The 26,817-nt window shown below is 51.8% G+C and overlaps 9 protein-coding genes and 1 non-coding gene across 10 annotated transcripts; 5 read left to right on the top strand and 5 right to left on the bottom strand.

The window, feature by feature from the left end:
- The first annotated feature begins 1,657 nt into the window (after positions 1–1,657).
- Positions 1,658–2,713, top strand: BKA67DRAFT_226897 (uncharacterized protein). The gene has a single exon (XM_046095605.1). It carries the CDS (start codon positions 1,819–1,821, stop codon positions 2,374–2,376), a length of 558 nt encoding a protein of 185 aa, XP_045959396.1. The 5' UTR covers positions 1,658–1,818; the 3' UTR covers positions 2,377–2,713.
- Positions 2,714–4,252: 1,539 nt separating this feature from the next.
- Positions 4,253–7,159, bottom strand: BKA67DRAFT_226915 (ankyrin repeat-containing domain protein). The gene has a single exon (XM_046095606.1). It carries the CDS (start codon positions 6,742–6,744, stop codon positions 4,456–4,458), a length of 2,289 nt encoding a protein of 762 aa, XP_045959395.1. The 5' UTR covers positions 6,745–7,159; the 3' UTR covers positions 4,253–4,455.
- A 416-nt stretch (positions 7,160–7,575) lies between these two features.
- On the bottom strand, positions 7,576–9,333 carry BKA67DRAFT_591655 (uncharacterized protein; the record flags this gene model as incomplete). Its single annotated transcript, XM_046104745.1, has 2 exons — positions 7,576–8,858; positions 8,919–9,333. 2 exons carry the CDS (start codon positions 9,331–9,333, stop codon positions 7,576–7,578), a joined length of 1,698 nt encoding a protein of 565 aa, XP_045959394.1.
- Positions 9,334–9,755: 422 nt separating this feature from the next.
- On the top strand, positions 9,756–11,345 carry BKA67DRAFT_644667 (nuclear pore complex component-domain-containing protein). Its single transcript, XM_046105856.1, has 3 exons — positions 9,756–9,901; positions 9,950–10,379; positions 10,505–11,345. Exons 2-3 carry the CDS (start codon positions 10,153–10,155, stop codon positions 11,088–11,090), a joined length of 813 nt encoding a protein of 270 aa, XP_045959393.1. The 5' UTR covers positions 9,756–9,901; positions 9,950–10,152; the 3' UTR covers positions 11,091–11,345.
- Positions 11,346–11,510: 165 nt separating this feature from the next.
- Positions 11,511–12,844, top strand: BKA67DRAFT_559547 (signal peptidase-like protein). The gene is made up of 2 exons (XM_046102408.1): positions 11,511–11,972; positions 12,083–12,844. The coding sequence occupies exons 1-2, from the start codon at positions 11,830–11,832 to the stop codon at positions 12,603–12,605; spliced, it is 666 nt and encodes a 221-aa protein (XP_045959392.1). The 5' UTR covers positions 11,511–11,829; the 3' UTR covers positions 12,606–12,844.
- Positions 12,697–15,685, bottom strand: BKA67DRAFT_559546 (DNA replication licensing factor mcm5). Its single transcript, XM_046102407.1, has 4 exons — positions 15,277–15,685; positions 15,076–15,202; positions 13,581–14,986; positions 12,697–13,524 (listed from the first exon to the last, which is right to left on the bottom strand). Exons 1-4 carry the CDS (start codon positions 15,414–15,416, stop codon positions 13,032–13,034), a joined length of 2,166 nt encoding a protein of 721 aa, XP_045959391.1. The 5' UTR covers positions 15,417–15,685; the 3' UTR covers positions 12,697–13,031.
- A 181-nt stretch (positions 15,686–15,866) lies between these two features.
- BKA67DRAFT_559544 (Vps54-like protein-domain-containing protein) lies at positions 15,867–19,829 on the top strand. Its single transcript, XM_046102406.1, has 2 exons — positions 15,867–19,332; positions 19,409–19,829. Exons 1-2 carry the CDS (start codon positions 16,238–16,240, stop codon positions 19,632–19,634), a joined length of 3,321 nt encoding a protein of 1,106 aa, XP_045959390.1. The 5' UTR covers positions 15,867–16,237; the 3' UTR covers positions 19,635–19,829.
- Positions 19,830–20,805: 976 nt separating this feature from the next.
- Positions 20,806–23,195, bottom strand: BKA67DRAFT_657081 (nuclease-like protein; the record flags this gene model as incomplete). The annotated part of the gene is made up of 4 exons (XM_046107055.1): positions 20,806–21,091; positions 21,141–22,567; positions 22,628–23,060; positions 23,134–23,195. 4 exons carry the CDS (start codon positions 23,193–23,195, stop codon positions 20,806–20,808), a joined length of 2,208 nt encoding a protein of 735 aa, XP_045959389.1.
- Positions 23,196–24,766: 1,571 nt separating this feature from the next.
- BKA67DRAFT_t74 lies at positions 24,767–24,840 on the bottom strand. Its single transcript has one exon. It is a non-coding gene; the product is annotated as a tRNA-Val (tRNA).
- Positions 24,841–25,196: 356 nt separating this feature from the next.
- On the top strand, positions 25,197–26,789 carry BKA67DRAFT_689964 (uncharacterized protein; the record flags this gene model as incomplete). The annotated part of the gene is made up of 3 exons (XM_046109119.1): positions 25,197–25,701; positions 25,837–25,970; positions 26,030–26,789. Exons 1-3 carry the CDS (start codon positions 25,534–25,536, stop codon positions 26,787–26,789), a joined length of 1,062 nt encoding a protein of 353 aa, XP_045959388.1. The 5' UTR covers positions 25,197–25,533.
- Positions 26,790–26,817: the final 28 nt, after the last annotated feature.

The following is a 26,817-nucleotide window of genomic DNA, read 5'->3' as shown; positions in this document are numbered from 1 at the left end:
GCGCCCACTCGTTGCAAAACTTTTGCAAACATTTCCCCTCTTTGAAACGGGCTGCGCGACATGTAAATTCTACGTCAACCGTACACGAGCTTAGGACCACTATTGTTGAGTTTTCTTTACGGCATTCAGTCCCACGTCTCCATCCTGGTACCAACCCTCAAACGAGTGTCAAGGACTTGCCGAAAACCGACTAGCGGTTCACCAATCGCCATGCTATCTTGGTGCCCATCGCTGCTAGAGAGAGAGCTTTGGTGAAAAAAAGGTGAAAAAGCAAAACCAAGTTTTGACTCGGAATGAAACCCGGGATAACTAGCGGGGTTACAACTGTCCTGACGTGAGCCGGACGCGAGCCTATCGCCATTGGCGGCCAGGCTGTCAGGTCTCACACCGCAGAATCAATTTCAGCGTTGAGTGAGAAACAGTCGCTCGAGAACTAAGTAGCCAGTCGAGGCCAACAAGGGCCTTCTTATGCCCAAACCACCACGCAACAAAGCCCCTGGTGCCAGCAGACGTATGTGATCTTTACACGTGTCGGAAGTCGGGACTCAGGCGAGAGCGGGTAGACACAGCGTCAGCACCTCATTTCGAACGCGCGTTTGGAGAAAAAAGCGGCGGCATGCCTGATGGTTGTAATAAGTGTGTCATTGGATGCAACCACTTTACCGGCTGATGGTGCTCGCGGGATTCTTGTCAGGTACCCGGCGCCACCCTGCATGCCAGGAACAAGTTCTTCGCACTTCTGACGAATTGGATCAATTATCCAATGATGCCACGCATGTGCTCTGATGCAACTAGAAATTCTTTGTTACATTAGCTCAAGAACCACATCAGAACCACCTTTTTAGGGTCGGTGGATCCCGCTGTTCCTTTGTCTCTGTTCTGCGCACCAACAGGGCTGCTGTGTAGTTACATTGTGGGCTCGCGGCTTTGGTCCCGCTGCATTCAACGGGGCCGCGGTTCTGGAGACTTGGCTTCCATCACAAATCAATCACATCGCATCACAGCCTCCCTTACCAGATGAGGTTCCGCATCCAGCACCACTTTGCTCCAACAAGGTTTTAGCAAGCATGAGAAAGCATCAGACTTGGCATCACCCCGGCTTGGACAGAATCGACAAACTTTTGCACATTCTCTCTCTCATGTTCTCATCTAATTAGTATCATTGATTTCTATTCATGACCGTATGCGAAGGGAAGGTAAGGTATGCAGCGAGCAGGCTTCCTGGGTGGATTCAGCCTTGATTCATGGACTACTGCCCCTCACTTCAATTGGGGAAGCCAGAAGCGTCCGTTGCTCGAGACGAGTGTCAGCCAGCACACTACCGGCTAATGCTGGGACCTGGACTGCATCGAAGCACCGGCCGTGTGGTTCTTGGTTGTCTTGTACTGGATGGGTCGAGTGGCCAGCTTGGTACCGGTAGGTCCATGGTCGTGGCCCACTGTTCGCCCACGACATGGAGGGTCCAGACTGACAGGATGGATCCTGTGCCTGACTAGGCCCCGTGTTCTTGTTTTGTATAAAGCGAAGGGGTTGCCCACTCTACAAGTGTGGAATGTTTATTGTTGATCAGTATCAATACTTTCATTCACTCTCACTATAGTCTCCTTCCTTTGACTAGTGATTCACTCCTTGTTCAATCTAGCCACGTGCTTCATACAGTCATTTGACAACTCAAGAGTACTCTATACTCTCAATAGCCCGGTGCCAACAAGCTATCGCAGCAACACACCAACAAGCCAACCAATTCGGCCAAAATCCAAATCTTTTACATACAAACTTTCTTGTCGATCTCTAGACAAAAAACAAACTCAAGTCAAAATGCAGTTCTTCACTAAGCTCGCCACTTTCGCCGCCGCCGCTGCCGCGGTCGTCAACGCCACCAACACTGTCACCTTCGTCAGCCAAGACAGCACCAGTCGCAAGATTATCTTCACTCCCAGCATTGGCCATGAGGAAATCAACTCCATCACTGTTGGCGGTCAGGCTACCGAGACCGTTGAGTTCCCTACTGGGTGGATCGGCAACTGGTTCGCTCAGTGTGATGGTTCCTCCAACACCCTGGGCATGCTGGGTGAGGTCACCTTCCAGGGCTGGAATGACATCACCTACTTCGATGTCTCCGCCATCGTTGATTCCAGCGACCACAATGGTGTCCACATGATGTGGCCCGCCAGCGAGAACTCTGCTTCCACCAAGTCCAAAATGTCCGGCTGCGAGGTCTTCCCTTGCAACACTGCCTACTACCTGGCGGACGATGTTCAGACTGTTACCACCACCGAGACCGCGTTATACTGCACTCTCGGCACGCAGACCAGCTCAACCGAGAAGCGTGACACACCTCTTGTCGGTCGCAACTTCGTCCTTGGCAAGCTCTAAATCATATGTCATCAAGCTCCGTCCTGGCTATTTTTTTGGCGTTGAGCGCGCTGAGCGCTGCAAACGATGACGATCATGATGATTTTATGGATTTTTCTATGCGAAGATACCCCGTTTCCCTACTTTCTCGGCCCCGCCTAGTGCGTTGAGCAAGGTTACAATACCACTGTTAGGTTTACGGAACAACAAAAAGACTATAGACATGGGAGGTACAGGTGTCTGAAGCGAAGCAACACTGTATCGACAGAGTCCCGGGGACTTTTGGCGTTCAAGGCGTGCAGGTTTCCCACCTCCACGCATCCGAGCTTGGGATCGGATCAACATTCATGTTTCGGTCGCGCAAGCCACCGATCACTGGGTAATATTGCATACCCACTTCTTTACACTCTTTTATTGGGAACTAGGGATTTTTAGACTTCATGTATATACTTAGAACATTCTGCGCTCTCCTTTTGGGCTTACCAGTCTTGCCGCACAAAGGCTTATAGATTACATTAGAAAAGTCAATCGTTCTCACCACTTCCATCTCCTGTCCCTCAATGATCTTGCACCACTTTGTCCATCAATCTTCTGCGCTCAATGAACATTTGCCTGAGACTTTCCTCAATCGTAGTGGTTGTATTCATTCGGAACGCCCTAACCTTTCTCTAGCTGCTGATCTCTAACACATCTGTCAGCCTTCGTGTTGTACAGGAACCGGCCGTCGAATCGGCATGTCGGTAATGCGCCACGGTAATAGACTATAAGCCACACCTGGAAGGGCTCGGGAGCATATGTGTTTGTACGCAGGAGCTCTCTCTATTCGTCCAAAAGCGAGCAGCATAGCAGTGATTTTCACAAAGACAAGCCCGATGGAAAACATTTCTTTTTTTGTTTTTGGGGGGGTGTTTTGTTTTTCACTTTCGCAATATTCATCGACGTCGAAACAAAGAACGACGGAGAACAAGGATGCGCCCTGTCCGTCCGTCCGACTTTTTTTTTTTTTTTTTTTTCCCCCCGGGTTCCTCCCACGTTTCGCCAAGACTTTTTATTTTGGTCCATGGTGAGTTTTGCTTATAACCATTCCCGTCGCCCGCGCGCATGAACGTGTTTATACATCCAACGCAGGAAGGGGGGAACAGGGTCTCAACGCGAAACAACCTTATCGAAGACTCATGATGCAGAATCAAGATGTGCATGTATTAAAACAAAAGCAAAAAAAAGCTGGGGTAGGTGGGGAATCAAATGTCTCGGGATCATCATCCATCCCCCCCCCCCCCCCCCCCCCTCTAAAGTGCTGAGGGAATACATACCGTGTGCGAGGTGAGGTCGAATTAAGAATGAGCAACATTTTCTCCCCCCTCCCCTCTGGAGTGCCAAGACGGATGATGTACGACGATTGCAGCGAGTGCAAGCACCACGTTGTGTGGGGGAGATTGCGATGGGCGGTTTGGCATGAGCTTCCTTCCCCCCCCCCATTTTTCCAGACACGCTTCCCGGTTCGAGGGGGTCCCGGGGACACGAAGATGCACTGAGTGTCGCTGCTGTTCGGCCCCTGTCGTCCGGAAGATGGTGTATCTTTTCTATAATTATTCGTCAGCTGTTATAAGTTCCCGCTGGCCTATACGCGGAGTGCCACCCTGCCGCCACCAAAGAAAAAGAAACGAGCCCAAGAAGCACGAGGAACATTCGTAATTCCTACTCGTATCTATATTTAGGGTTCGATTATTCGGGAGTCATGCACGATGATCTATTCATAGCGATAGGCTTCAGAGACGGCTGCATAAACAACATGAGCCACTTACAACTACACTCAATGGAAAGCTGTTTAGTTCTCACACTCGCAAATCGCCTCAAGCTGACCATTTCAAATAAAAAGAAATCATCGAGTATCTGAGCAAGAAAGCATTCCAGTTCTATAAAAAGCCTTTCAGGAAATCAGAGCACAAGAGTCTGCCTTTCAAGAGACTGTAATCTGATAAACTCTGTGCCCTCAGCTGCGGAGGTCTCGGCCTGCATTACGGGGAATGAGAATCGCTCGCAAGGTCGCTCATTTCCGGCGCAATGGGCAACAGAGACCTCGAAACCATGGATTTATATTCATTTTAAATCCACAATAGTCCAGGATACCCCAGGTCTTTGTGCAAGCTGTTGGCCGCCGTTATTTAAGGCGTTGCCGGGTCCGGTCGGGTCAGCACTGGAGATTTGTTGCCAGAGAGGATTATGGGCATCTTTGCTTCGCCGGAGGAGGGCTGCTAGAATATCCATGCGCCCGGACTGACTCGCCATCACCAAGGGCGAGGATTCGCCCGAGATAGCCACTTCTGCAGAGCCCGTATAATCTGGGTCCGCGCCATATTCTAGTAACAATTCCACGAGCTCCAGCCTACGGATCTTGATTGCTGCCTTGAGCGGAGTCAAGCCTTTCTTCGTTGACGCGTTCAGATTCGCGCCGCCTTCGAGAAGCTTTCTAAAGAAGTCAATTTTAAGGAGCGGCCTGGCACAAGCATAATGTAGACAACTCGTCCCGTCCTTCGTGATGTATTTGTAGGGTGCACCATTGTCCATCAACAACTCAACAACACCATCCGTTGCCGTTTTCAAAGATGCGGCAAGTCTACTTGGGGTTGCCATCAACTTCTTGGCACCCTCGAAAGAAAGCACAAATTGTATGGCTTCAATGTCATCGCATTTGATGGCATGTGCAATCATCTTCTTGAGGCCATTAGGGGTTGGGTGCATGGCGCCATACTCGATCAACAGTTTGCTACACGCAAGGTAGCCTCCCATGAAATACTGCAACACAAGGCTCTGTTCACTTCCGGGCGCGCCAATGGGCCGGATCCCTGACCGTAAAAAAGTCCGAACCATGCTTGCAATTACCTCCCTGTCGCTGTTCGTGTACATGCTACTATTCGATCTCAACACGCAGAGAACGTCTAGGACGGTTTTACCAATGTCGGTCTGCGCATGGATCGAAGCACCTCGTTCTAGGAGTAGCTCGACTGTATCCTTCAAAACGTATGCTGGAACTGACGCAGGTGTGCTACATGCGGCTAGTAGTGCAGTTTCATCGCGTTTGGCTCGAACATTGGGATTAGCTCCATGATCGAGTAGCAACTCAATCAACCCAAGATGGCAGCATCTTGCGGCGGATACAAGAGCGACGTCTCCTTCAGCATCCATCGCATCGACGTCAGCTCCAGCTTCTAGAAGGGTTCGAGCAAGGACCAATCTTTTGGAATTCGGAAACCTGACAGCGTTCCTTTGGGATGCACTGCGCCCGGAGGTTGCGTCATTGTAAGTAACTTTGCAGATAGTGTGTAAGGCTGTCGTTCCACTTCTTCGAGCCGTCAGACGGACATCGGCACCATGTTCGATCAGCCAGACAGCATCATCAAAACGGCCGATGTTGCAGGCGATCAGGAGCAACGAGTCTCCATGCTCATCAACAGCGTTGATGTTTGCACCTTGTTCGAGGAGGAACTCTATCACCTTCCATAATGTCTTGCCCAAATATTCCGAGAGATACGCCCAGAGCAATGGTGTGAGCCCGGTAGTATCTGGCGTGTTGATATCGGGGGCGTAATGCTGCAAAACAGCGACAAGCACTGATAAATTCCCCAATATACTTGCAGAATGAAGTGCTGTAACTCCAAGGGATACCTCTTCATTTCCTTGACAACCAACGTTGAAGGACGCGCCTCGAGCCATAAGCAGCTTCATCGTTGACAGTCGATTGCCACACATGGCAATGTGGAGCGGTGTCCATTCGTATTCAGGGTCAATCGCAAGGTAAGTCCGGTACAGTGGCCGGCAATCGCACATTCTCTTGGAAATGCTGTTGACATCCGCTCCATGGCTCAATAGCAGCTCAGTAATCGGGCCATTTCCAGATCTGACGGCAAGATGGATAGGTGTGTGACGAATCTCGATGGCGGTCATGTTGCGTCCAAGCCTAGCTCTACGTGATCTCGAATTGTTAAGTTGCATCAACTGCGCCTCGTAGGAGGCTAATGTATGTGGTGATGTATCAGGACCATTAGAAGTGACGTTCGTCGCAAGAGAGCCTCTATAGCTCGGGCCGAACGGTTGTGACAGGTAATTTATTGATAAAGGTTCCCGTTGATCATGCCAAATCTCTTCTTCCCAGACGCAATTAGTATCAGCGCCCGCGGCAATGAGTTTCTCAATCGTGCCAATATTTTCCTTTTCCACGGCCCAGAATAGGACGCCTATCATGGCCTTGGCACGTCGATAGAGTGCAGGATTGACTGTCGCATAGATGAAGCGACATGATCGACCAAAATTGGAGCTTGACTTATCTGGGAGACTACTATTGATGATGCAGACAAGCTCATACGGAAGACTCTGTATGGAAGCCATCATACTTGCACTTGGTTTGGCTTGTCGGCAGGGTGAATCAATCAAGTATTCAAAGATCCATGGCTGTTAGATAGAGACGGCCAGGTTTCGTGGGGAGAAGCTCGGGTAGATATTTATTGGTAGCAATGTGACACGAGACTGCGGGGTGCCATGGTGTTTGCCTTAAAGCTCTAACTGCTTTTTCAGTGCCAAACACTGTAGCTTCACTGTGATATCCCCAGCTGTGCCTCTCCTGCCTAACCATGGCACAACCCTGGCTTATTGGTCCATTCTGTGCAAATAATTTGGATCTTTTTGGGCCTGATTCACAGGCTGAAGAACCGCAAGCACGATTCACTCTATTGGATGACATGCACAACTCAGTCTAAGTGTCTGTAGCGAATAGAGCAAGCATTCACGATGTAAGAGAAATATTTCCTTTCTGATGCTCACAAGATTGTACGATATTCCATCGGGGATTGGTTGGACACCACTGATGATGGTTTGCAAGCGCAAACTAATATGATAAGATAACACTACAACAATGTTGTGTCTCTTTGAATAGCGACGGAATTTGGTACCAAGGACAGAAGCAACAAATGGCACAGTACATATCTGGATAGAAATCAGGTAGCAGAGCAAGGAAAGAAATGTTGAGGGATGTGCCGGACGTGGGGATGAATGTCACAATGTAAGGCTGTATTTGTGGCGTGTCACTCATGCACCTATATCTTGAATATGTCGCTCTTTCATTTATACTTCCACAGCACATGATATCTCTTGCTACATAAACAATGAACCCAATCAATCACAAAGACTGCGTCAATTCGACTAGTCCACATATGTACCTGGTATTCAAAGATAAGCCAAAGTATTATCCTCCCGAATCTTGCCAACAATGCCGAGCGATGTGGCTCCACCAACGACCGCTGGTCCACGGACGTTGATCTCTCCCTCAACAGTCTGGCCATCCTCAGACGTCTTGTGGCTGCCAGTGTCTTTGAGGATGACCTCGACACTGCTAACTGGCGGACCGAAGTGGGATCCAGATCCATTACCATGGACACGGTAGTCATTGAATTGAGTCTGAGCCACAGAACCAGCAACTTGAGCTGCTGCAAGGGCATAGATAATCCTGGCTCCAAAGAAGATCCGCAGGTCGGAGATGGTGCGCTCGCTCAGGACAGGAGTGCCAGTGCCAGCCGAGTCTGCCACATAAACCAGCCTAAGTTTACCAGGAGTGGTACCGACGGCAGGCCTGATCTTGTCATTATACGAGCTGAGTAAAGAGGCGACTGGCATCGCACCGTTCTGAACCAGGCTCCGCGTCTGGACCCAATGAGCAGCGGATGCGATTCCGGATGCGACCTGCCCCGATGACTCTGTGTGAGTCGTTTGAAGGGTTTGTGGAGTAGCCACAATGACAGTAGGTGCAACGCCTCCGGTAGCTAGAACAATATCTGCAACGGACCCAGCAACGGAGTTGAAAGCGACCGAAGCATTGGAGTAAAGAGCTGCGAGAGTAAGCACGAGTGGAAACGTGGTGGACAAGGGGGCTGCCGAGAGGAAGAGGTCCGAAGGCGAAAGGCGCTGCGTAGTTGGTATGGCAGTCAGCTGAGCAGAGATTGCTGCGACCAGATTCTTCTGGGTGAACTGGACCAACTGCTCTTGGGAAGCAGACTTTGACTTCCAGAAGAAGACAACGTCAGCAGGTGTTTTTTCATCGGCAGGGAGGTCGAGACTAGTCGTGACCGGGTTATCTTGCAGGATGTCTTGCCATGTGGAAACATTGACCTTGCCACCAAACCCTTCAGGAACCTCGCTCCAGTCGAGGTGGCTACTGCCTTGCTCAACCACCCATACGAGCTGCTTCAAGGATGGGTAGCTCTTCACAACCACATCCAGAGGGAATGCTCCAGAGAGGGTAACGACAGTATCAGCGTTTGATTGCCGGAGCATAGAGACAATTGACTCCGGAGACTCGTCGAATGGTACGACGATGGCAGTCAGGTTGAAAAAGCTACAGGCAAAGAGGGCTGCCAGCAACTCGACAGAATTAGGCAAATAGATGGCGACTTTGCTACCTCCCTGTTCGGAGATGTGCTGGCCAACCAACCTGATAGCGCGGGTGATGTCCCCTGAGAAGCCATTAGACACCAACAAATATCAAGGGCGGCACGAATGGGCGAGAATCATACCGAGCTTGTGTTCAATTACTTTCTCGCGTCCCTGGACGGTCAAGATGCGACCTTTGGCGGAACCGTCCTCCGTGCCGGAGATGGCCCGTCTCCAAACATCTCTCAGATCACCGTCTTTGCCCATGGACCACTTGGAGGCGCCGGGGGGCTTTACGTTCAAGCCGCTGTTGAGAGGCATTCCATGAGGAGCCGAGTTCCCACGATAGATGGGAGACTCGCCTTCTTGTCTGACGGGTGAACCTTGAGCTTGACGAGCAAGGAGCATTGGATGAATGTCCGGGTCTACTCTGGTCATGATAGAATATGTGATGATGAGGACGAGGGCGGTGGCCAAGCCGGTAGAATAGCCGTTCCACTGTCCGACTAGGTCGCTGAGAGCAGCATCGAGCTGGCCCAGGACACTTCCGACACCCATGATGAGGGGGGATGAGATGAGATGAGATACGCGAGTGTGGAAACGGGCGAAATGGTGGGGGGGAAAAGGCGATTGATGGATGAAAGCAGCACGATCGAGTGGCCGAGTCTGCGTCGGCCAAGTGCTGACTATAGGTGAAGATGGTTTCGGAAAGCGAAGAGTTATGATCGGAAAGTTAAGCAGTAGTGAGCGGTAGCAAGTAGTAGTTGGCCTCCGGAGACGCGGGCTCCAAGTGGGGTGGCTTATGTGTGTACTATGTATGGGCTTCGCTGCCCAAATTGATGGACGACCGCCAGGGCTGCAGGGGGGGGGGGGGGGGGGGGGGGGGTCCCGAGGCCGACCCCACTGCAGTTTGTTATGTGCATGGCTCAGGTTGACGGGTCTGTGCTCATGACCTGGCCTGCTAACGTTAACTTTGGGCCGAACGTTAACTCACTGCAGTTGGTCTCAATAGTAGTTAAGTGATGGATTGATTCTAGGCTAGGTTCTTTGCTTGTTTTCGCGACCACCTCTCAACTCGGAAAGAAAACAACATTGCAGACAACCCGACAACGAAACCACGACGACAGCAAGTTGCCTTGCCCTTGTGGCATCGCCTCTACTAACCAGACCGCAGCGATTACTAACCTACAGCAAATAATCAATACAAAGTCGCATTTGACTCGACTCGACTCGACAAGCGCCCGGTCGACTGTGCGACGCGGAATTCCTGCCTCGGAGCAACTGATTAGTTCTGCTTCCTTTCTGCTTGTGGTTTTCTACACCTCGCTTGCCTGGCGGTCACGTCGGCCTAGCTTGCTCCAAGCAGCCAGAAAAAGTATGTCTGCGACTCTGCAGAAGACGGTGTCGACACCGAGCAAACCAGCATCTTCCCCTGCTGCAGAGACACCCGGCAACTGGAGACATCCTCGTCTCCAAGAAATCACCAGGCGGCAGAATGCTAGTACATTCAGCGACAAGAACGTCAGAAAGATTGCATGGAACATTGCAGCCATTGCCGCGGCCACGGCGCTGATTACGATGGTGTACAAATACATTGTCTTTTCGTACGTTTCCCCCCTGCCCTGCCCTGCCTTGCTTGTGGCCTGCTCTCGCCCTGCTTTCGCCCTGCTTTCGCCCTTTCACGGAGCCAGCGACCAAATAATACCCAATGCTGATTACCGCGTGGCAGACCAAATGGATCTTTCGCGTACTTTGTCAGCTGGGCATACAAGCTGTTCCTATGCGCTCCCCTGTTCAATATCGGTGTTGCCCTGTTGCCCCTCGTGAGACCGAAAGACGATCTGTCCGATATCCCTCTTACTCCTGGGCAACGGAAGCTACTAGGTCTCGGGCCCTCTTCTGCACCGCCCACGCCGGGCTCGGTCTATAGTACGCCGCCAAGATATTCTCGGACGCCGTCACTGTCTGGCTCGACTGGAAAGAGGAGTTTCTCGGCTTCACAAAGCCCTTCGGCTTACCGCAGTCCTCCAGAGGGGTTCAACGGAAGTTTCTCGGGGAACGGGTCGATCTTCTCAGCGGCAGGGAGTCCACTTATCCAGAAGGCCATGAACGGAGCACGCAGGTCGTCTTTTGGATCGATAGGGTCGCCGAGTCCCTTGGGCAAGAGCTTCGGTGCAAGCACATCTATCTTTGGCCCCGGGATTGACAGCCCGAGCCCCAGTCCTGCTAATGGAAAGAGGAGCAGCGTGGCACTGAACAACAAGTGGTTGTATGAAAGAGGTAGAAGGAGCTCGGGCAGTGCATGGGCTAACTGAGCAAGGGATTCATGGCTGTGAACCTGCGTTGACATGCATGGAGAGGACGGATGGCAGCGTCAACGTTATAGTCGATGTGGGCGAGCAGAGCCATCGAAGGTGCTCGCTCAGCGACATGCACACGCTTCTGCAGCAACTTAGTCTAGATTTATCGTACACTGCCTGCTGATTGGTCTTGCAATGGCCAAGACACAATGAGCTTCTAGGGGCTATGTAGATGTAGATGTAGATCTCTGAGAAATGAATCCAATAATGAACAAAATGGAGCTGGCCCATTGGGTGCAGCTCACAACATGCATGTGTGCATTTTATTTCTTCGTTGCAGCCAAAACGTACACGGAGTACAGCGACTGACGAACGTCTGTTTACACGCTCTACTGCGTGCTCCTCTACTAGTACTGGAAGTACCATGTAACCTTCTGAAGCTCTAGTGGGGCTACAGGCTGCAGGCTGAATGTACAGGCTTGCGAGCTGCAAGGCTGTGAGTAACAAGCTACCTTGTACTGAACCATGACTGCCCCAAACGCCAAAGGTGGCCTTACTTCACCTACCACTTCGCTTACACGCTCCTTTCCCGTGAGCTTTTGACATAAAATTACCATCACCCCACGACGAATGAAACAAACCGATGCGCGCAGTCTCGGTCTAGGAAAACCCCCCATCATAAAAAAAGATCCCAACACACTGCGCGGCGAGGCAGAGGAGCAATAAACCAGCTCCAAGAAGCCAAATACCGAACATGCACAACTCCCTCACCCGCATCCAGAATGTCTTCGGCTTCTTCACCACCGTCGCATTCGTGGTAGCCGCCTTCATCGCCGCCTCCGACTTTGCCGCCCCGCGCACACCGAGCGCGAGCATCAAGACCACCAACGTGCAGGTGTAAGTCCCTCTCCTCTTTCCACCTCTCTCCTTTTGGGGAAGAAGAAAAAAGGAAGAAAGAAAGAAAGGAAGCAAAAACCCTCCGCCACTGACACCGCACGCATCCACAGAGTCAAGGGCCGCCCGCACTACTACTCGACGCGCAAGGAGGAGTACGCCATCATCAAATTCTCGCTGGACGCGGACCTGTCGTCGCTGTTCACCTGGAACACGAAGCAGCTCTTCGTGTATGTGACGGCCGAGTGGGCGTCGCCCGCCGGCGCGAACCAGACCAACAGCGCCGTCATCTGGGACAGCATCATCACGGCGCCGTCGTCGGACCACCTGGCCAACGTGGGGCCGGCGACGCTCAAGAAGCTCAAGCGCAGCGCCGCCGGCAAGGCCGTCGACCCGGCCCGCGGCGTCCTCAGCCTCCGCAACCAGCGCCCCAAGTACCAGATCACCCACCCCGGCGGTAGGATCGCCGAGACCGCCGACGTCGTCCTCAAGGTCCACTACAACGTGCAGCCGTGGGTGGGCGCCCTGACGTGGAGCCAGGACCGCGACTACGGCCTCTGGAAGGCCGTCAAGGGCGGGCTGAGCAAGGCGTTTAGCCTGCCCGCCGTCAAGGTCAAGGAGGCCAAGAAGGCATGATTGGAACTAGAAAAGAAAAGAAGAACCCCCCGATATTCTAGGCTGGGAACGGGGAAATGAAAATAAAATTTGAAAAGCCAACAAGATATGCGAATATTAAAGCTGCTTTAAAGACCCCTTGAATCCCCCTCCCCCCCTTTCTTCTTCTTCATCTTCTTCTCCTTCTTCTCCTTCTTCTCCCAAGTACGGCGATGGCGTTGGGTGTGGAATAAGACTGTATAACATTTTATTGCAATTGGTATCATGAAGATTGTATTACCACGACAGACGTCCTGACAAGAGTATAACTGCCAACTCTCATCCCTTATAAAGCCAAGTCCCCAGGATGATTGCCTCCCCCGACCCCGGAACTCCAGACGTTGAACGCGCATCATTTCGGAAACAACTAAAACAAATCCCTCACAAAGTGCCTACATGCTAGCCAAATCACGCACCGTTCCTATACACCTGTGCACCTTGATTCCGGAACATGATCGTGTCTCTCCTCTGGAGAATCATCAGGGCCCGGTTCAGAGCCTGCTCCGTGAAACCCTTGCCCTCAACCATCTCCCTCCTGAGCGTCGCCAGGCTTGTGCTCCAGCCGATGGGCAGACGTCTCTTGAGCTCGGTCTCGAGGCGGTTGACCTCCTCGTTCAGCTCCCGGCTGCCCTGGTTGCTGCCCTGGTTGACAGCGTCCATGGTGGAGCACAAGAAGAGACGGATGGCCTCGTCGACGTGCTGCTCGGTCGCGATGGGGGACAAGGTGAGCTTGGCGAGCGACTCCGTGATACGCACGATGGCCTCGAGCTGACGGACCGTGATGGGGATGCTCGAGCGGGTGTTGGCCTCCATCTCGGAAGCGTGCACCTGCTTTCGGATGGACACGAAATGCGAAGAGAGCTTTTCTGCTGCTTCGGGGGAAAGACGTGGTGCGCATCGGCTGTTGTCTACGTTAGCTTTGTCTTCGCACAGGAGACATTCTCTGATTGGACTTACGATTTGCAGTATGAGAGGTAACGCTTCATCTTATCGACTGAGATCTCACCCTCGACCGGCTCTTCAAGACCTCGGCCACCCATATGGATGCCCATGACGTGCTTGGCAATGCGCTCATCCTTTTCTCGTGTATGTTCATCCTTGACAATGAAGATCATGTCGAAACGGGACAAGATGGTCGTTTGGAAGTCAATGTTCTCTCCAGGGGTCTTCATATCATCGTAGCGACCAAAGATGGGATTGGCAGCAGCCAGCACCGAGGTACGGGCGTTGAGAATTGTTGTGATACCGGCCTTGGCGATGGAGATGGTCTGCTGCTCCATAGCTTCGTGGATGGCAACACGATCCTCGTCACGCATCTTATCGAACTCGTCGATACAGACGACTCCACCGTCGGCGAGAACCATGGCACCTCCTTCCAGGTAGAACTCTCGAGTTGAGTGGTCTCTCTGGACAGATGCGGTCAAACCAGCAGCTGACGAGCCCTTTCCTGACGTGTAGATGGAGATGGGGGCTGCCCGTTCCACAAACTTGAGCAATTGGGACTTGGCGGTACCCGGGTCACCCAGAAGAAGCACATTGATGTCTCCTCTGAGCTTCATTCCATCTGGCAGAATCTTCTTTGAGCCGCCGAGGAGCAGACACAGGATCGCCTTTTTGATGTTGCGATTGCCGTAGATGGATGGCGCGATGGAATCAGCCATGACGTTTTGCAGGTCGGGGCGTCTGCTCATCTCCAAGAATTCTTGCTCTTCCTCTTCACTGAAAATAGACAAACCCTTGGCGGTAGAGTCTACGTCGGTCTGAATGCCGACAGCGCGGAGGTACGGAGTTCTGATGGCGACCGCGTTACCGCCAGAGCTCTTGGACGCCTTGTTCTGGTAGATGGAGAAGATGCCCATGACTGTACACCTGGAGCCAGGGACGACTCTGTTGGTGAGGTAGCGATCTGCCGAGATCAGTACGTGACGCGGAAGCTCTCCGACCGGGACCTGGTCCGGTGCTTCTTGAAGCTTGATGACCTGCTGGTCGACGAATTGAGACTTTTCGTGTACGACAAAATAAGGGTCCAGAGGACACTTTTCTGCGGGATCGCCAGCGGCTCTCTGGCGGCCACATTGTCTCGGCAGTGTGGCTCCAGTAAACCCTCCAAGAATGGGGACGACCGAGTTGTGCATGCAGTTTCGGCATTGGATGTGTAACTCGGTGGCTTTGGAGGACATGACGGAAGCGCCGATGACTATACCAGGGACTCTAACCAGTCTGGCGATAGTCATAGAGTCGAGGTTTCGTATGGACACATCTTCGGCAGTCGAGTGGATGAGAAGTTGGTGTTCGGGGATGAGGGCCTTCGGGTCATGAGGAAAGAGGATTCGGTGTGTGCATTTCCTTAATGCTGCTTCGAACTGTTCATGTTGGTGTCAGATGGACTGGAGCTGGGGAGCGGTGCCTATGGGACGGACGGACGGGATGGGATGGGATGATGGCGGCTTACCAAAGGTATGATCTCGGCTGGCTCAGAGACCATGCGGTGGGCGAGCTCATCGTTGTATTTGATGAGGTCGCCGATGTCCACATCGCAGTAGAACTTTTTTAGAAGGGCGTTGTCTTTCAGTTGATCTCTGACGCAGCACCGTTAGCGACCCAATGTCCTGTTGAGATGCCCTGTTTTCGGGGTGGGACGGGCAGGGCTCACCTGTAAACAAATTTGTTGTCTAATCTGAAGGTCAGGATGAAGTTGACTAGCTGCTCCTGGATTTGCGACCTCGTGTCTTCGCCCGCATTCTGGGATGCAGAGCTGAAGACAGAGACGGAGTATGCGGATTGGCGGTCCATGGCGACTGACAGTCTACCTTGTACGAGGCGGCGACGGCTTGGTGAATGCGGTCAAAGCGGCAGAGACAAGAGATGTATGTAGTGTTCTGATGGGGGATTTGAGGATCTGAGGATCTGAGGATCTGGGGATCAATTATCGAGAGTTACTGCGCCAACCCGAAGAGGGGCCCGAATCAATTAACCTACTTTAGTACTTCTACTCGGTACTGCTAAAAATCGCGTTGAGCACGCGTCCTCCTCCTGACGCGGTGGGGACCGTGTAAAGTGTCTCCCAAAGCAGCTAAGGTTAAGTATGTCACTAAGTACCCTGGAGTTGAGCCACTTGCTTTAGACTAACACAAGTTACCGAGTAACGCACAGGTCTCGGAGCAGGGGGCTGTGCACTAGACCTACTGTAGGTAGACCCGTTTGAACCTCCGTACCCGGGTCGTGGTTACCTCGTTGTGTACATGTAGCTTCAAAAGGCGACCCGAACCAACGGTGTTATCCGGCCATGCCATTCGACCACCAAACCGCTTTGACGAGAACCGACATTCTAACCAGTTGGCCGCAGCCCTCTCACCGTACGCTCGTCTCATCTAGCAACTCCAGAGTGTGCTTGTCGCCTTGCCCGCTTACAGCCCCTGCGCTGACAGAGCCCGGGCGCATTCCGCATTCCGCATTCCGCATAAGCTGTAACTATCACCGCAACTACAACTACCACTACCACCATAGCTATCGCTATGATCTCCAGGTAATCCGGTCCTCCTGAGCAATACGCTGTAGCCCACCCCCGTCACCTAGACGGCCCGGCAGTCTGGGACGCTGGCCGGATCTGAGCCATGTTCTCCAATCGGGAAGCCCGTATGTCCATGGACAGCCTGACGTCGCCCTTATCACCGAATCGCAACGAGTTCCCCTTCCATCGACAGGCCTCCGTGTCGTCCTACTCCGCCAACAGACGAGGTTCGAATGCTAGTTCCGTACATTCAATCGGAGGACACTTGGATACTGCAAGCAACTGGGGAAAAGTCTCGGAAACTGGGCAAAATGCCATCTCGACTTTGTTACAGCCTCCCATCGTGCGAACCGGCTTGCTGCCACACACTTCCGCCCCTGCCTCGATCGCTCACAAGCAACCGACTACGAGAGACATCCCCCCCGTGACTTTGACCAACATACCCCGTGTTGATCCTGCCGAATTTAAGCCCTACCTGTCACAGGTTGGCGCTCTCTATGAACAACTACGCCGCGTCAGAGAGAGTGACGAAGATGCTGCGGATCAGGTCTTCAGAAGAAAGTCGGAGCTCCCAGATCTGGCAGAGGACGGCCATCTTACCCCGGGAACCGGTCGCGGCCGACCCATGGGCTCCCGTAAAGGCTCAAATGCCTCCTTGGTCTCCATGTCTCCTATCGAGCCCCCCCAACTACGCAGGAGGTCGAGTTCGGGCTACGGTCGGAGGGTAGCTCAGGGACCCCCTCCACTGAACACCATCCCAAATGTCTACTTCGACGAAGAGTTCCATCTGGAAAACCCCCGCACCTTTGATGTGGTGAGTGAGAGGTCCGAAGTTGTCCGGCCTGCCCCAGGATCAGTAGAGGACAGAAATGCCGCAAATGGCAGTGCCGTTGCTCCGCGGAAAGCTCTCGCTACGAATGCTATATTGCAAGAAAAGCTCTCCTGGTACATGGACACCATCGAGATGCACTTGATCAACTCGATATCCACAGCATCGACCACGTTTTTCACAGCTCTGGGATCTTTGAGAGAGCTCCATTCCGAAGCCGCCGAATCCGTGGATAGGATCAAGACGCTGCGCACTGAACTAGAGGCATTGGACCACGAGATTGCCACGACTGGCCTGGATATTGTTCAAAAGCGTAGGCGGAGAGAGAACTTGCAGCAATTGAACAGTGCTGTGCAGCAACTTCGTGAAGTCGTGGAAGCTGTTGCAAAGTGCGAGTCCCAAGTCGACTCCGGAGAGGTGGAGAATGCTCTGCAAAGCATCCAAGGCTTAGAGGATCTGATTGCTGGACGAAAGAGGCCAGCTGCTCCTGGTGCGAAGCAAGACGCTGGGCCGCCTTTATTGGATCTGAGAGAAGCAACTGCTCTCCAAGGTGTCACTACCGACATATCAAGTTTACGGTTCCGTATTGGCAAAGCCTTCGAATCCAAGTTCATTGACATACTACTTGGAGATATGCGGCGTCACGTTGATACCGTTTCCAACCCAGAAGTTCTGCTCAGATGGAGTGCTTCGGCCACGCGAGTTCGGCTCAGCAGAGATCCCTCGGCTTTTCCGGCTTATTTGGCCGCGACTGAAAAGTTGCGATCGGACCTCCTGCCTGTGGTCGCCGGGCTACACCAGTCGAAACATGTCACTATAGCTATAGCGTCATATCGCGAGGTCGTGCTGCGAGAGATTCGGGTTCTGATCAGACGGCCGCTTCCAAGCTCGAATGACGATGACAACATGACAATTAACTCTACATCTACCACAAGCGTGAACAGGCTATCCCAGCAGGAGAAATCATCAATACTTGCGCGCAATCTAAGGGCGCTGGATCCCCAGGATGCCGAAGAGCTATTCCAAAAGATTTACATCAGTGTTACCGAGACACTGCGGAGGTTGACAACCCAAGTGAAAGTCCTCTTCGACGTGGCTAGCTCCATGGGTGAAACTCCAGACCCAACTTCCGGCGCACGCTCGCCTACATCACTAAAATCGCCCCCACTTAATAGTGCGAATCGGGACCTGCAAGAGGACATCCATCTGACCATGGACATGGCAAACCTGCTTGGACAGGCTGTAGACATCTCGCAAGATAAGATCGTCAAGGTGTTACGGGTAAGATCAGAACAGAGCTCGCATCTTCCACTCGTTTGGTTCCTACGATACTTTACCCTGAATTTGTACTTTGCGAACGAGTGCGAGTCAATATGCGGCCGCAGTGGTACTGCCTTGAAAAACGTTGTGAACACGCATATCAAGGACTTCATCCAATATCACGGGGACCAAGAAAAACAAAAACTTGCTCAGAGCATGGAATCTGACCAGTGGAGTGCAAAAGACTTTGCTGAAAAGGACACTGCTCTTCTCGATCGTATCCTAGAGTCAAGCACGAAAGATGCAGAAGCTTGGTCGGAGGGAAAGCAGATCTGGACCCCCTTGTCACAGGAAGAGTCTGCACCAAATGGGCGGCCGCGCGCTGAATCCAACGGCACAGCTCCAAAAGAGAAGACCCGAACTGCCTTGATAGAAGGCGAATCCTTCATTCTTCCGAATTCCGCCATTCTCTGTCTAGAGGGCATGACTCACTTCCTGCACCTCATAGCCGGCATCCCTTCGATGGCCTCGGATATCTCTTCATCACTCATCGCGTACTTGCAACTGTTCAACAGCCGATGTACCCAACTCATCCTCGGTGCTGGTGCTACTCGTTCTGCAGGGTTGAGGAATATCACTACCGGGCATCTTGCTCTAGCGGCGCAAGCACTAGCTTTTATTTCTACCCTGATACCACATGTTCGGGAGTTCGTCAGGCGGCATGCCGGCACTGGCCCCAATGTCAACAACGCATCGGTGTCTTCCTTGATGGGTGAGTTTGACAAGGTGAAACGACTATTCCAAGAGCACCAAAACAGCATATACGACAAGCTTGTCGAGATTATGAGCGGCCGCGCTGCAGCACATACCAAGAGTATGAAGCAGATCGAGTGGGACAGGCCACCATCTGAAAAGGACGGCGAGATCGGGGCGAACGTCTATATGGAGACGCTGGCCAAAGAAACGGTCAAGCTTCATCGGGTTCTGACCAAGTACCTACCGGAGGGCACCGTGCGCTTGATCATGTTGCCAGTGTTCGATAGCTATAAAACCCAGCTGGGCAAAGCACTTCAGGGGCTTGATGTCAAGACGGGCATCAGCGTCAAACGGTAAGCGACAATCCAAAATCAAAATAATCTAGCCGGAGAAACAAAATCACGAGACACTAACTTGAGTGAACCCCAGCATGCAATCCGACATCAACCATCTGAACAATAAGCTCTCCAAAATTGACGGATTCGGAGATACGGGCGATTATCTCCTCAGCATCGTCAACTCGAAGAAGGTGGACTCGTCGCCGCCCGCCGTCCCAGAGAAGAACAGGCCCGAGGCAAAGGCCGGCGATGATGTTAAAGCGGAGGAGAAGCCGAACGGCACCGAAGCCGAGAAGAAGGACGGCGACTCCAAGTAGTAGGATATGAAAGCGATGTTTTTTTTTTTTTTACATTTTGATTATTTTTAAATTTGTATTTCTTTAATGCATGGGCCGGTCGCGAGCACAGGCTGGGCGTTTCTAGAAAGAAAGAAAAAGTCTCTGGTTCTTTCACAACCCTACCGAGGGGGCGGGGGGCTGATTATGATTCAAGGTTGGTGGGCCGGGCGTGCGATGAGCTTATTGTAGAATGGGGGCCGACCAATTTTTGTGTGCTATAAGAAATGAAGACTGTGAGGTCTAATTATACGTTTTGTGAAATCCTCAGTGACCCTCTGCTTTGTCCCTTGTTCCCACTTTCGGAGAACCGTCGGCTGGGCAAACCTCGAGCTGTTTCTACTTCTTCGATCATTAATATCGCCCTCCTACCCAGTGACAATTTGCGATAATTAGTAGTATTATGACCAGCTCGAAACGATGCTTTTCGTCCAAAGTCCGGATACATGCGGTCCGCCAGAAACGTCAGTATAAACGCCCTCCAATTTACCAATCAGGGGATGAACGCCTCGAACTTCCCAAAAGTCTGTGATCTACATCAGTGGCTCTTCGGAGACAATGGCAGGGGGCCGGCTTGAGTACATATTCTTTTCATTCGCGGGGTGCTGCTGCTGCTGCTGTCGCTGCTGCCATACTCTCGATGTCTAACACTAGGGTAGGTATATAGCTGATAGTGACCGAAATCGTAGACACCCGCTCTCTTCGCTTACGTCAAGTCTATTATCATCATCCCAGGGAGCATTTTGTTAAAGCGCTAGAGCCATTTCACTTTGACTTTTATCTTCCAGAGTTTTCAACGCCTTTCCGTGATAGAATAAGTCTGGACTTCGCCTTGCCGATTGATGTCACGATCTATTGTAAGACTCTGGGGGAGTCGCCTTCGAACGTTTACGCAGGATGAAAACGGCACCCAAACTCACGAATCGTAGACCACTGCGTTTAATATGCGTCGCCAACTGCACTTGTCTTCAAGTTTCTCTCCATATCCGTGTGCGGCCTGCGCCTGGCATCTTCTTGAAGCGCATCGTGGCATTCGACTTATGTATGGTCAAATGCTTCATAGAAACCCATTTGTATGGTTAATGTACGTTCATCTTAACATGGCCGTGGTAATGGGGTGATGAAATTTGTCTTTTGCGTGTATTTAACAGCCTCAAATTCGGGCTGTTAGATACTCTGCCGCGCGTTCCCAAATCTTACGATCAGCTGAGGAAACCTGACCGTCACCGAGCGTCTTGACGCCAGTGTGAAGAGCATCGAAGAATGCATGAGCCACCTTCAAGTCCTTTGTGAAATCAGTGGCGAAAGGAACGTATTTAGAAGGAAATTCTTCCAGCTTCTTCTGCTTGACCTCTGCCGAGTCCGTGGGGTGGATGTCGTCCAGCAATGTCTTGACAGCGATGCCCAGACCAACATCGGTGTCCATAAGGAAAGGTAGACTACATACAAGGTTAGATGGTGCCGTTTCAACAAGGATAGAGAACTTACCGCTGACTGATGTCAAGATAATCTTCCCGTTCCTTCTTGCTCTCAGCAAACATCAGCGAAGATGCCACAATGCCCTCAAGAAGGTCACGGTTGGCCTCTCTGATAGAAGAGCTCAAGGAACGGAAATGCAAGAAGTTTTTGCTCAGTGGACCGGTATAACCATTTGCCTCATGGTGCAGTTTTAACAAGATAGCGCATCGACTGATTAATAGAAGACTTGCCTTGTCTTCCTCGCTTCCGTTCATCGGTAGGCCATTAAGCTCCGGATGTTGGTTGCGAGTGTTGAGCAAGTCATATCTAAGCAGCTCGAATGCGAGAAGGACAGCGTCTGAGAGACTGTCATTGGGATTCTCCTCAACTGTGGGTGATATGGCGTCTAATGATGCTGCCAAAGCATCTCCCCAGACTGTCAAATGATGGTTCTCGTCCACATATCCCCGTAGATGCAGGAAACGCCAGATGGCCAATGATGTGACCAATCCTGTCGAATCGATACCTCTGACCTTCTCCTTGACCAGGGTCGCCTTCGCGAAGTCGATATTTTTTAAAGCAGTAAGCTCGAATTGTATGGACCCATGTTTCACATCAGAAAAGTGCTGGCTGACGGTGGTGTCTTTGACGTTCCAGGTTTGAGCTTGTTCCAATGCACGGTTGCTTGCTCCGCGGGGCTCGATCGTGTAAGAGTACTTGTCGTCGTACCAAGCCTTCACAAAGATGGGCTTGTACTGTATTCCTCTATTGAGGCGTGGGATCACAAGCCTCAAGGCCTGCTCTCGTACGGGGTTGAGCTGAGTGGTGACCAATTTCTTGTACTCCTCGGATTTGACACCATCAAGGGTTGGAAGAATGATTACCTGTCCGTTGCTAATATAGCCCGGCAGACGCCCGCTAATCAAGCCAGTGTTCAGGTAGTGGAACAACTCAGCAGGCAGCTGGTAACCCAAGTATTCGTAGTTGTCCTGCGTAAGCGTGTCAAAGTTGTGAACCTTGACGAGACCGGTCTCCTCGACGTAGATGAAGTGCTCAACCATCATGCGTGCTTTGCGATACTTCTCCCGCCACTCGGGGTCGGTCTTCTTCAGGATGTCATCCATCATTCCGCAAAGGCTAGTCACGGACTTTTCAGCGCTGCGCAGCTGATTGGCGGCATCGTTAATGGTGAAAGGTTGGTTGTGAATTACCGTGGGATCCAGGAGGGCGGGGAATGGAGGAAGGAATGAGGTCCCGATCATTAATAATGCATCGACGAACATGGATTCGCTGCAGCTCAGTTTGTGAAGTAACAACTTCTTGGAGGTGAGCTTGACTGAGCTGTTCTCCCAATCGATAGACTTGATGATGTAGTCCTTGATAGGATATAGCAACAACTCCTGTGATCCCATGATACCAGAGCATTGATCTGACTCGATCATATCAAAGTAAGCGAGCTATTGTGCTCTGTTAGCGACGTCTTCGGCACAGTGCATCTCGCGCTCTCATTTGCTTACCTGGGCTGAGGCATTGAAGGGTGGCACGAGGAAGTGTAGGTTGCGCTTCTTCAAGATGCCTTGTAGCAGGGGGAACAGGTTCGAGATGGGGTATGCCCTTCTGTCCTGACCGAAGGTGCTTACAGCCTGGTTCGCTTCTCCTCTGAAGTAGAGGTTCCAGGCCTCGTCTGTCTTGGCAGTGGCGGTCTTGCCACGCTTGACAGAGATGGCATCCTGGCCTTCGACGGGCTGCCCATCGAAGATAAAGAAGGGCGTCGTATTGTTCTCTTTCCAGCTGTCGAGGTCGGCCTCGATATGTGTCTCAATGCCGGTCAACCCACCAAGAGCAGGCAACAAGGGTTCGTGGGTTGGTGCAAGGTCGAGGAATTGCTGGAGATAGTAGGAGGCATCAACGGCGATGGACGTATCCTCAAGCTGTGCGGCCGTAGAGTTCCTGGAGTGATGGGCCATGCGTCAGCTGGGTCAAGTTTACCTGGAAGGACTTCTGTGGTGGCATGATTACTTACAGGGCAGCATCGTTGATCCACATGTCTTCAATGAGAGCTGGGTGAGGACCAAGAGTTAGCATGACTTCACCGACTTGCTCAGAGACATATCATGGCCATGTCATGGGCCAGAAACATATTGTATGCTCGAGAGTACCTCTCCACGCCCCCTGTTCCGGGTCCCATATCACACGTCGCGGTACATGAGGTAGCCTGAATGCAGGTTGGGCGGAGTGTTTCCATCCGCCGGTCGTTTTGAATTGCTTCGTCACCATGGCAAATGCAGCGATTTGGGGGTGAGGGCAGAAGATGTCCCGCACGACCAGGACGTGGGCAGCTTTGTGTAGATAATTTGTGGTTCGGGGAACTATGTGGCAACTTACGAGGCATGTTGGGCTGGTTTTGCAATTGCGCGCAAGGTCAATTGAACCCTGCTTCGATAGGATCAAGAATTGGGTTGGCAGGTGTGTTCTTGGTAGCCTTGGCTGACTAGAATTCAAAGTTGTTGAGGTTCGGAAGTGGAAGACGTTTGGTGGAGGGGAAGGGCGAGTTGAAGTTGGACTTGGACTTGGACCTGGGATGCCTGCCCGCCTGAAGTCCCAGGCTGAGCAGCGAGCGGTACGGGGAAGGTAGGGTAGGTAAAACAAAGTAAAAAAACAGTACGGTACGGTACAGGGCAGTATAGACGTTTGATTTCCCAGGATGGAAAGTTGGGGAGTTGTAGTTGTGGTCGCAGGCGGACTTTCGTGGCCGGCAGTCGTGCCTCAATTAACTTAAACTTGAAGTGACCAAGTTGCGGTAGCTGCAGTTTGGGGCTAGTCTGGGTCGAGGTCAATGGCGATCACAAACTAAACTTCCTACAGCACGGGACCGCGAACCGTGGACCCTTGGGGAATTTACAGCAGGAAGCAATGTTGGTCCATTAACCTAGAAAAGCCGGAGCTGGGGCTGGAGCCAGAGCTGCAGCTTGAGCTTGAGCTGGAGCTGGAGCTAAACCTGGTCCTGGCCCTGGAGCTTCCACCATTACGCCAAGCCACCCGCATTACCCCCCCGTTCGTTCCTGTGCCTGGCGGACCACCAACTTAAACACAGCATCGCGATTCAGGTGTATGCTTTAGGACCCTCTGGCCGTAGTCAAGGGGCTTTCTGACTAGGTATGCACAAGTAGTTCGGCCAGTTCCCATCGCCAGTAATTCTCGAGTTAGTCCAATTCGCTGTTCACGACATAAAAGCAAGACAGGCCTCGAGACAATAATGTGACTGGGAAACACTATCAGGTCTGATACAGTACCAGAACTAAACAATTACTGGACAATCAACTATTCAGACACAATAAACCGATCATCCTTGCAGCCAAGGTTGATTGACCTGCGTTGAAGTCCCCAAGCCATTAAAGTCGACCCTCAGGACCGTCCAATATGAGCACAACTATCTACAATATTCTAAACACGTCAATTTCCTCTGTATAGATATACTATCTCATAAGCCGAGTCTTGATCTTGCAATGTTGATAGCTATCTCCACATATTTATAAAAAGAAATTAAGAAACCAAACTAGACGGAGTAACAGCAACTACCAATGCAAACTAACTTGAGATTAATATCATATCAAAACATGCGATCACCGGCAAAACAACCTGCAAAAAGTAAACCATGATCCGAGGCGGGCTCGATCCGCCGACCTTCAGTGTGTTAGACTGACGTGATAACCAACTACACCATCGGACCTCTGATTGGTTGTTGAAATCTGGTGGCGCAACAAGGTACTCATCCTTGAAATGACCACACCAAGGGTTTGCAAGTTCGAATTCTGATGCTTGGTGGGGCTATGCCAAGACTTCAGTTGAACTTCAATTCAAGCAGCACGATAGAAGAAGCTAACCTGGTACCTCCACGAACATTGCCAAACCCACGCATGAGCACTCAAGTGTCGTAAGGCTTGGTACGAAGGGACTCAGTTGTGAGAGGACTGTATCGTGCTTGGATACAAAACCCATTTGGTTGGTTGGATGTAAATATCATTTAATCAAAATAGCTTTCCATATCAAGAGAGTTGACCTCTGATGAGGGGCACTGAAATGAGACCAACCGATCTAAACAACTCCAATCTGAAGTTCCCAGCATAGTTTGTCCTGTGGAAGTTTGAAAATCATCTAATCTCAAAACTGCGCATAAAGATAGTGACTATCTCCTGTTTGTTCTTGATACGACAGGATACGACAAGATTCGTTCGGGAAAAGAGTGACTTGAGATCCGTGACTGCGGACTCGCCCGAGCTAGATAACCCCAGAGCCCACACGTGTCGGCAGGCCCCGGAGAAGATCAATCTGGAGAAGGTCAAGTATAACCTAGGCTACTTTTACTTTGCTCGTGCAAGTTCGATTCGAGAACAGAGTACTGTTATCACATTAAGACGCAATCATGCCGGAGGCAGCCCAGATTCCCATTATCGACATATCTGCAGAGGGGGCAGACGAGCTCGAAGTAGCCAAGAAATTGGTCGATGCTGCGGCCGAATATGGCTTCGTCTATATCAAAAACGCCGGAAAGGACATTTCAGCACAACAGGTCCAAGGTGCCTTCGATATTGTAAGTCCACCCACCGCCGTTTTATTTTTGTTTTTTTACGATTACAAAATATCCTTGAACCGCAGATCACACTATTGTGTAGCTCGAAGCATGGCGTTCCGATCTTTGATGTCTGCTGTACTAACCAGTTCATAGTCTCGAAAGCTGTTTCTGGAAACCAGCGTGGAAGAAAAGCAAAAATGTACTATCCAGAAGAACAACCGCGGCTGGTCAGGCATGCACAGCGAGACCCTAGATCCCAAGACGCAGCGTGTGGGCGACTTCAAAGAGTATTGCCCATGTGCCCCCCTTATTCTTCTGCCTTACACACACTGAACCCAGGCCACAGAGCATTCAACTTCGGCCCTTTCAACGGCAACACTCCAGAACAGCCCATCCCGTCGACAATGGAGCCGCACCAGGCCGACCTCGCTGCCTTCCGGGAGTCCTGCCACGGTCTCTGCCGCAAGATCCTCTTCCTTTTCGGGATCGGGCTAGGCGTCGACCCCCCGGATTTCTTCACGTCGGCGCACACCTCCTCGCAGCCCTCCGGCACCATCCTGCGGCTCCTGTACTACCCGCCGCCAAACAGCGCGACCACGTCCTCGGCGCAGGTGTCCGACGTCCGCGCCGGCGCGCACTCGGACTACGGCTCCATCACGCTCCTGTTCCGGCTGCAGGGCCAGGCGGGCCTCGAGGTGCTGACGACGCCCTTCAACGTCTGGGCGCCCGTCCCCGTCGTGCCGGCCGGCACGGAGAACGACCCCTCGCCGCCGATCCTGGTGAACATCGGCGATCTGCTCAGCTACTGGACGAACGGGCTCCTGAGGTCCACAGTGCATCGTGTGACATTTGACGCGAAAGGCGTGAACGGAGAGACTAACTCCGAGGCGCGGTACAGCATTGCATTTTTCTGCCATCCGGCAGATAAGACCAAGTTGGCGCCCGTGCCGAGTAAGAGGGTTGAGGAGTTTGTGGGGAGCACGGCGGACGCAAAGGAAGGAAACCCGTATGCGGAACGCAAGGTGCTGACAGCGACTGAGCATTTGCAGATGAGGCTGCAGGCTAGTTATGCTGATTTATATAAGACAGAGGAGCAGAAGGAGTAATATATCGTCTAAGTATTAGAGATGGAAC

This window comes from Truncatella angustata (genome assembly GCF_020726525.1).
Source record: "Truncatella angustata strain MPI-SDFR-AT-0073 chromosome Unknown BKA67scaffold_3, whole genome shotgun sequence".
Classification (NCBI taxonomy): domain Eukaryota; kingdom Fungi; phylum Ascomycota; class Sordariomycetes; order Amphisphaeriales; family Sporocadaceae; genus Truncatella; species Truncatella angustata.
This window is presented reverse-complemented; position numbering and strand designations above follow the sequence as displayed.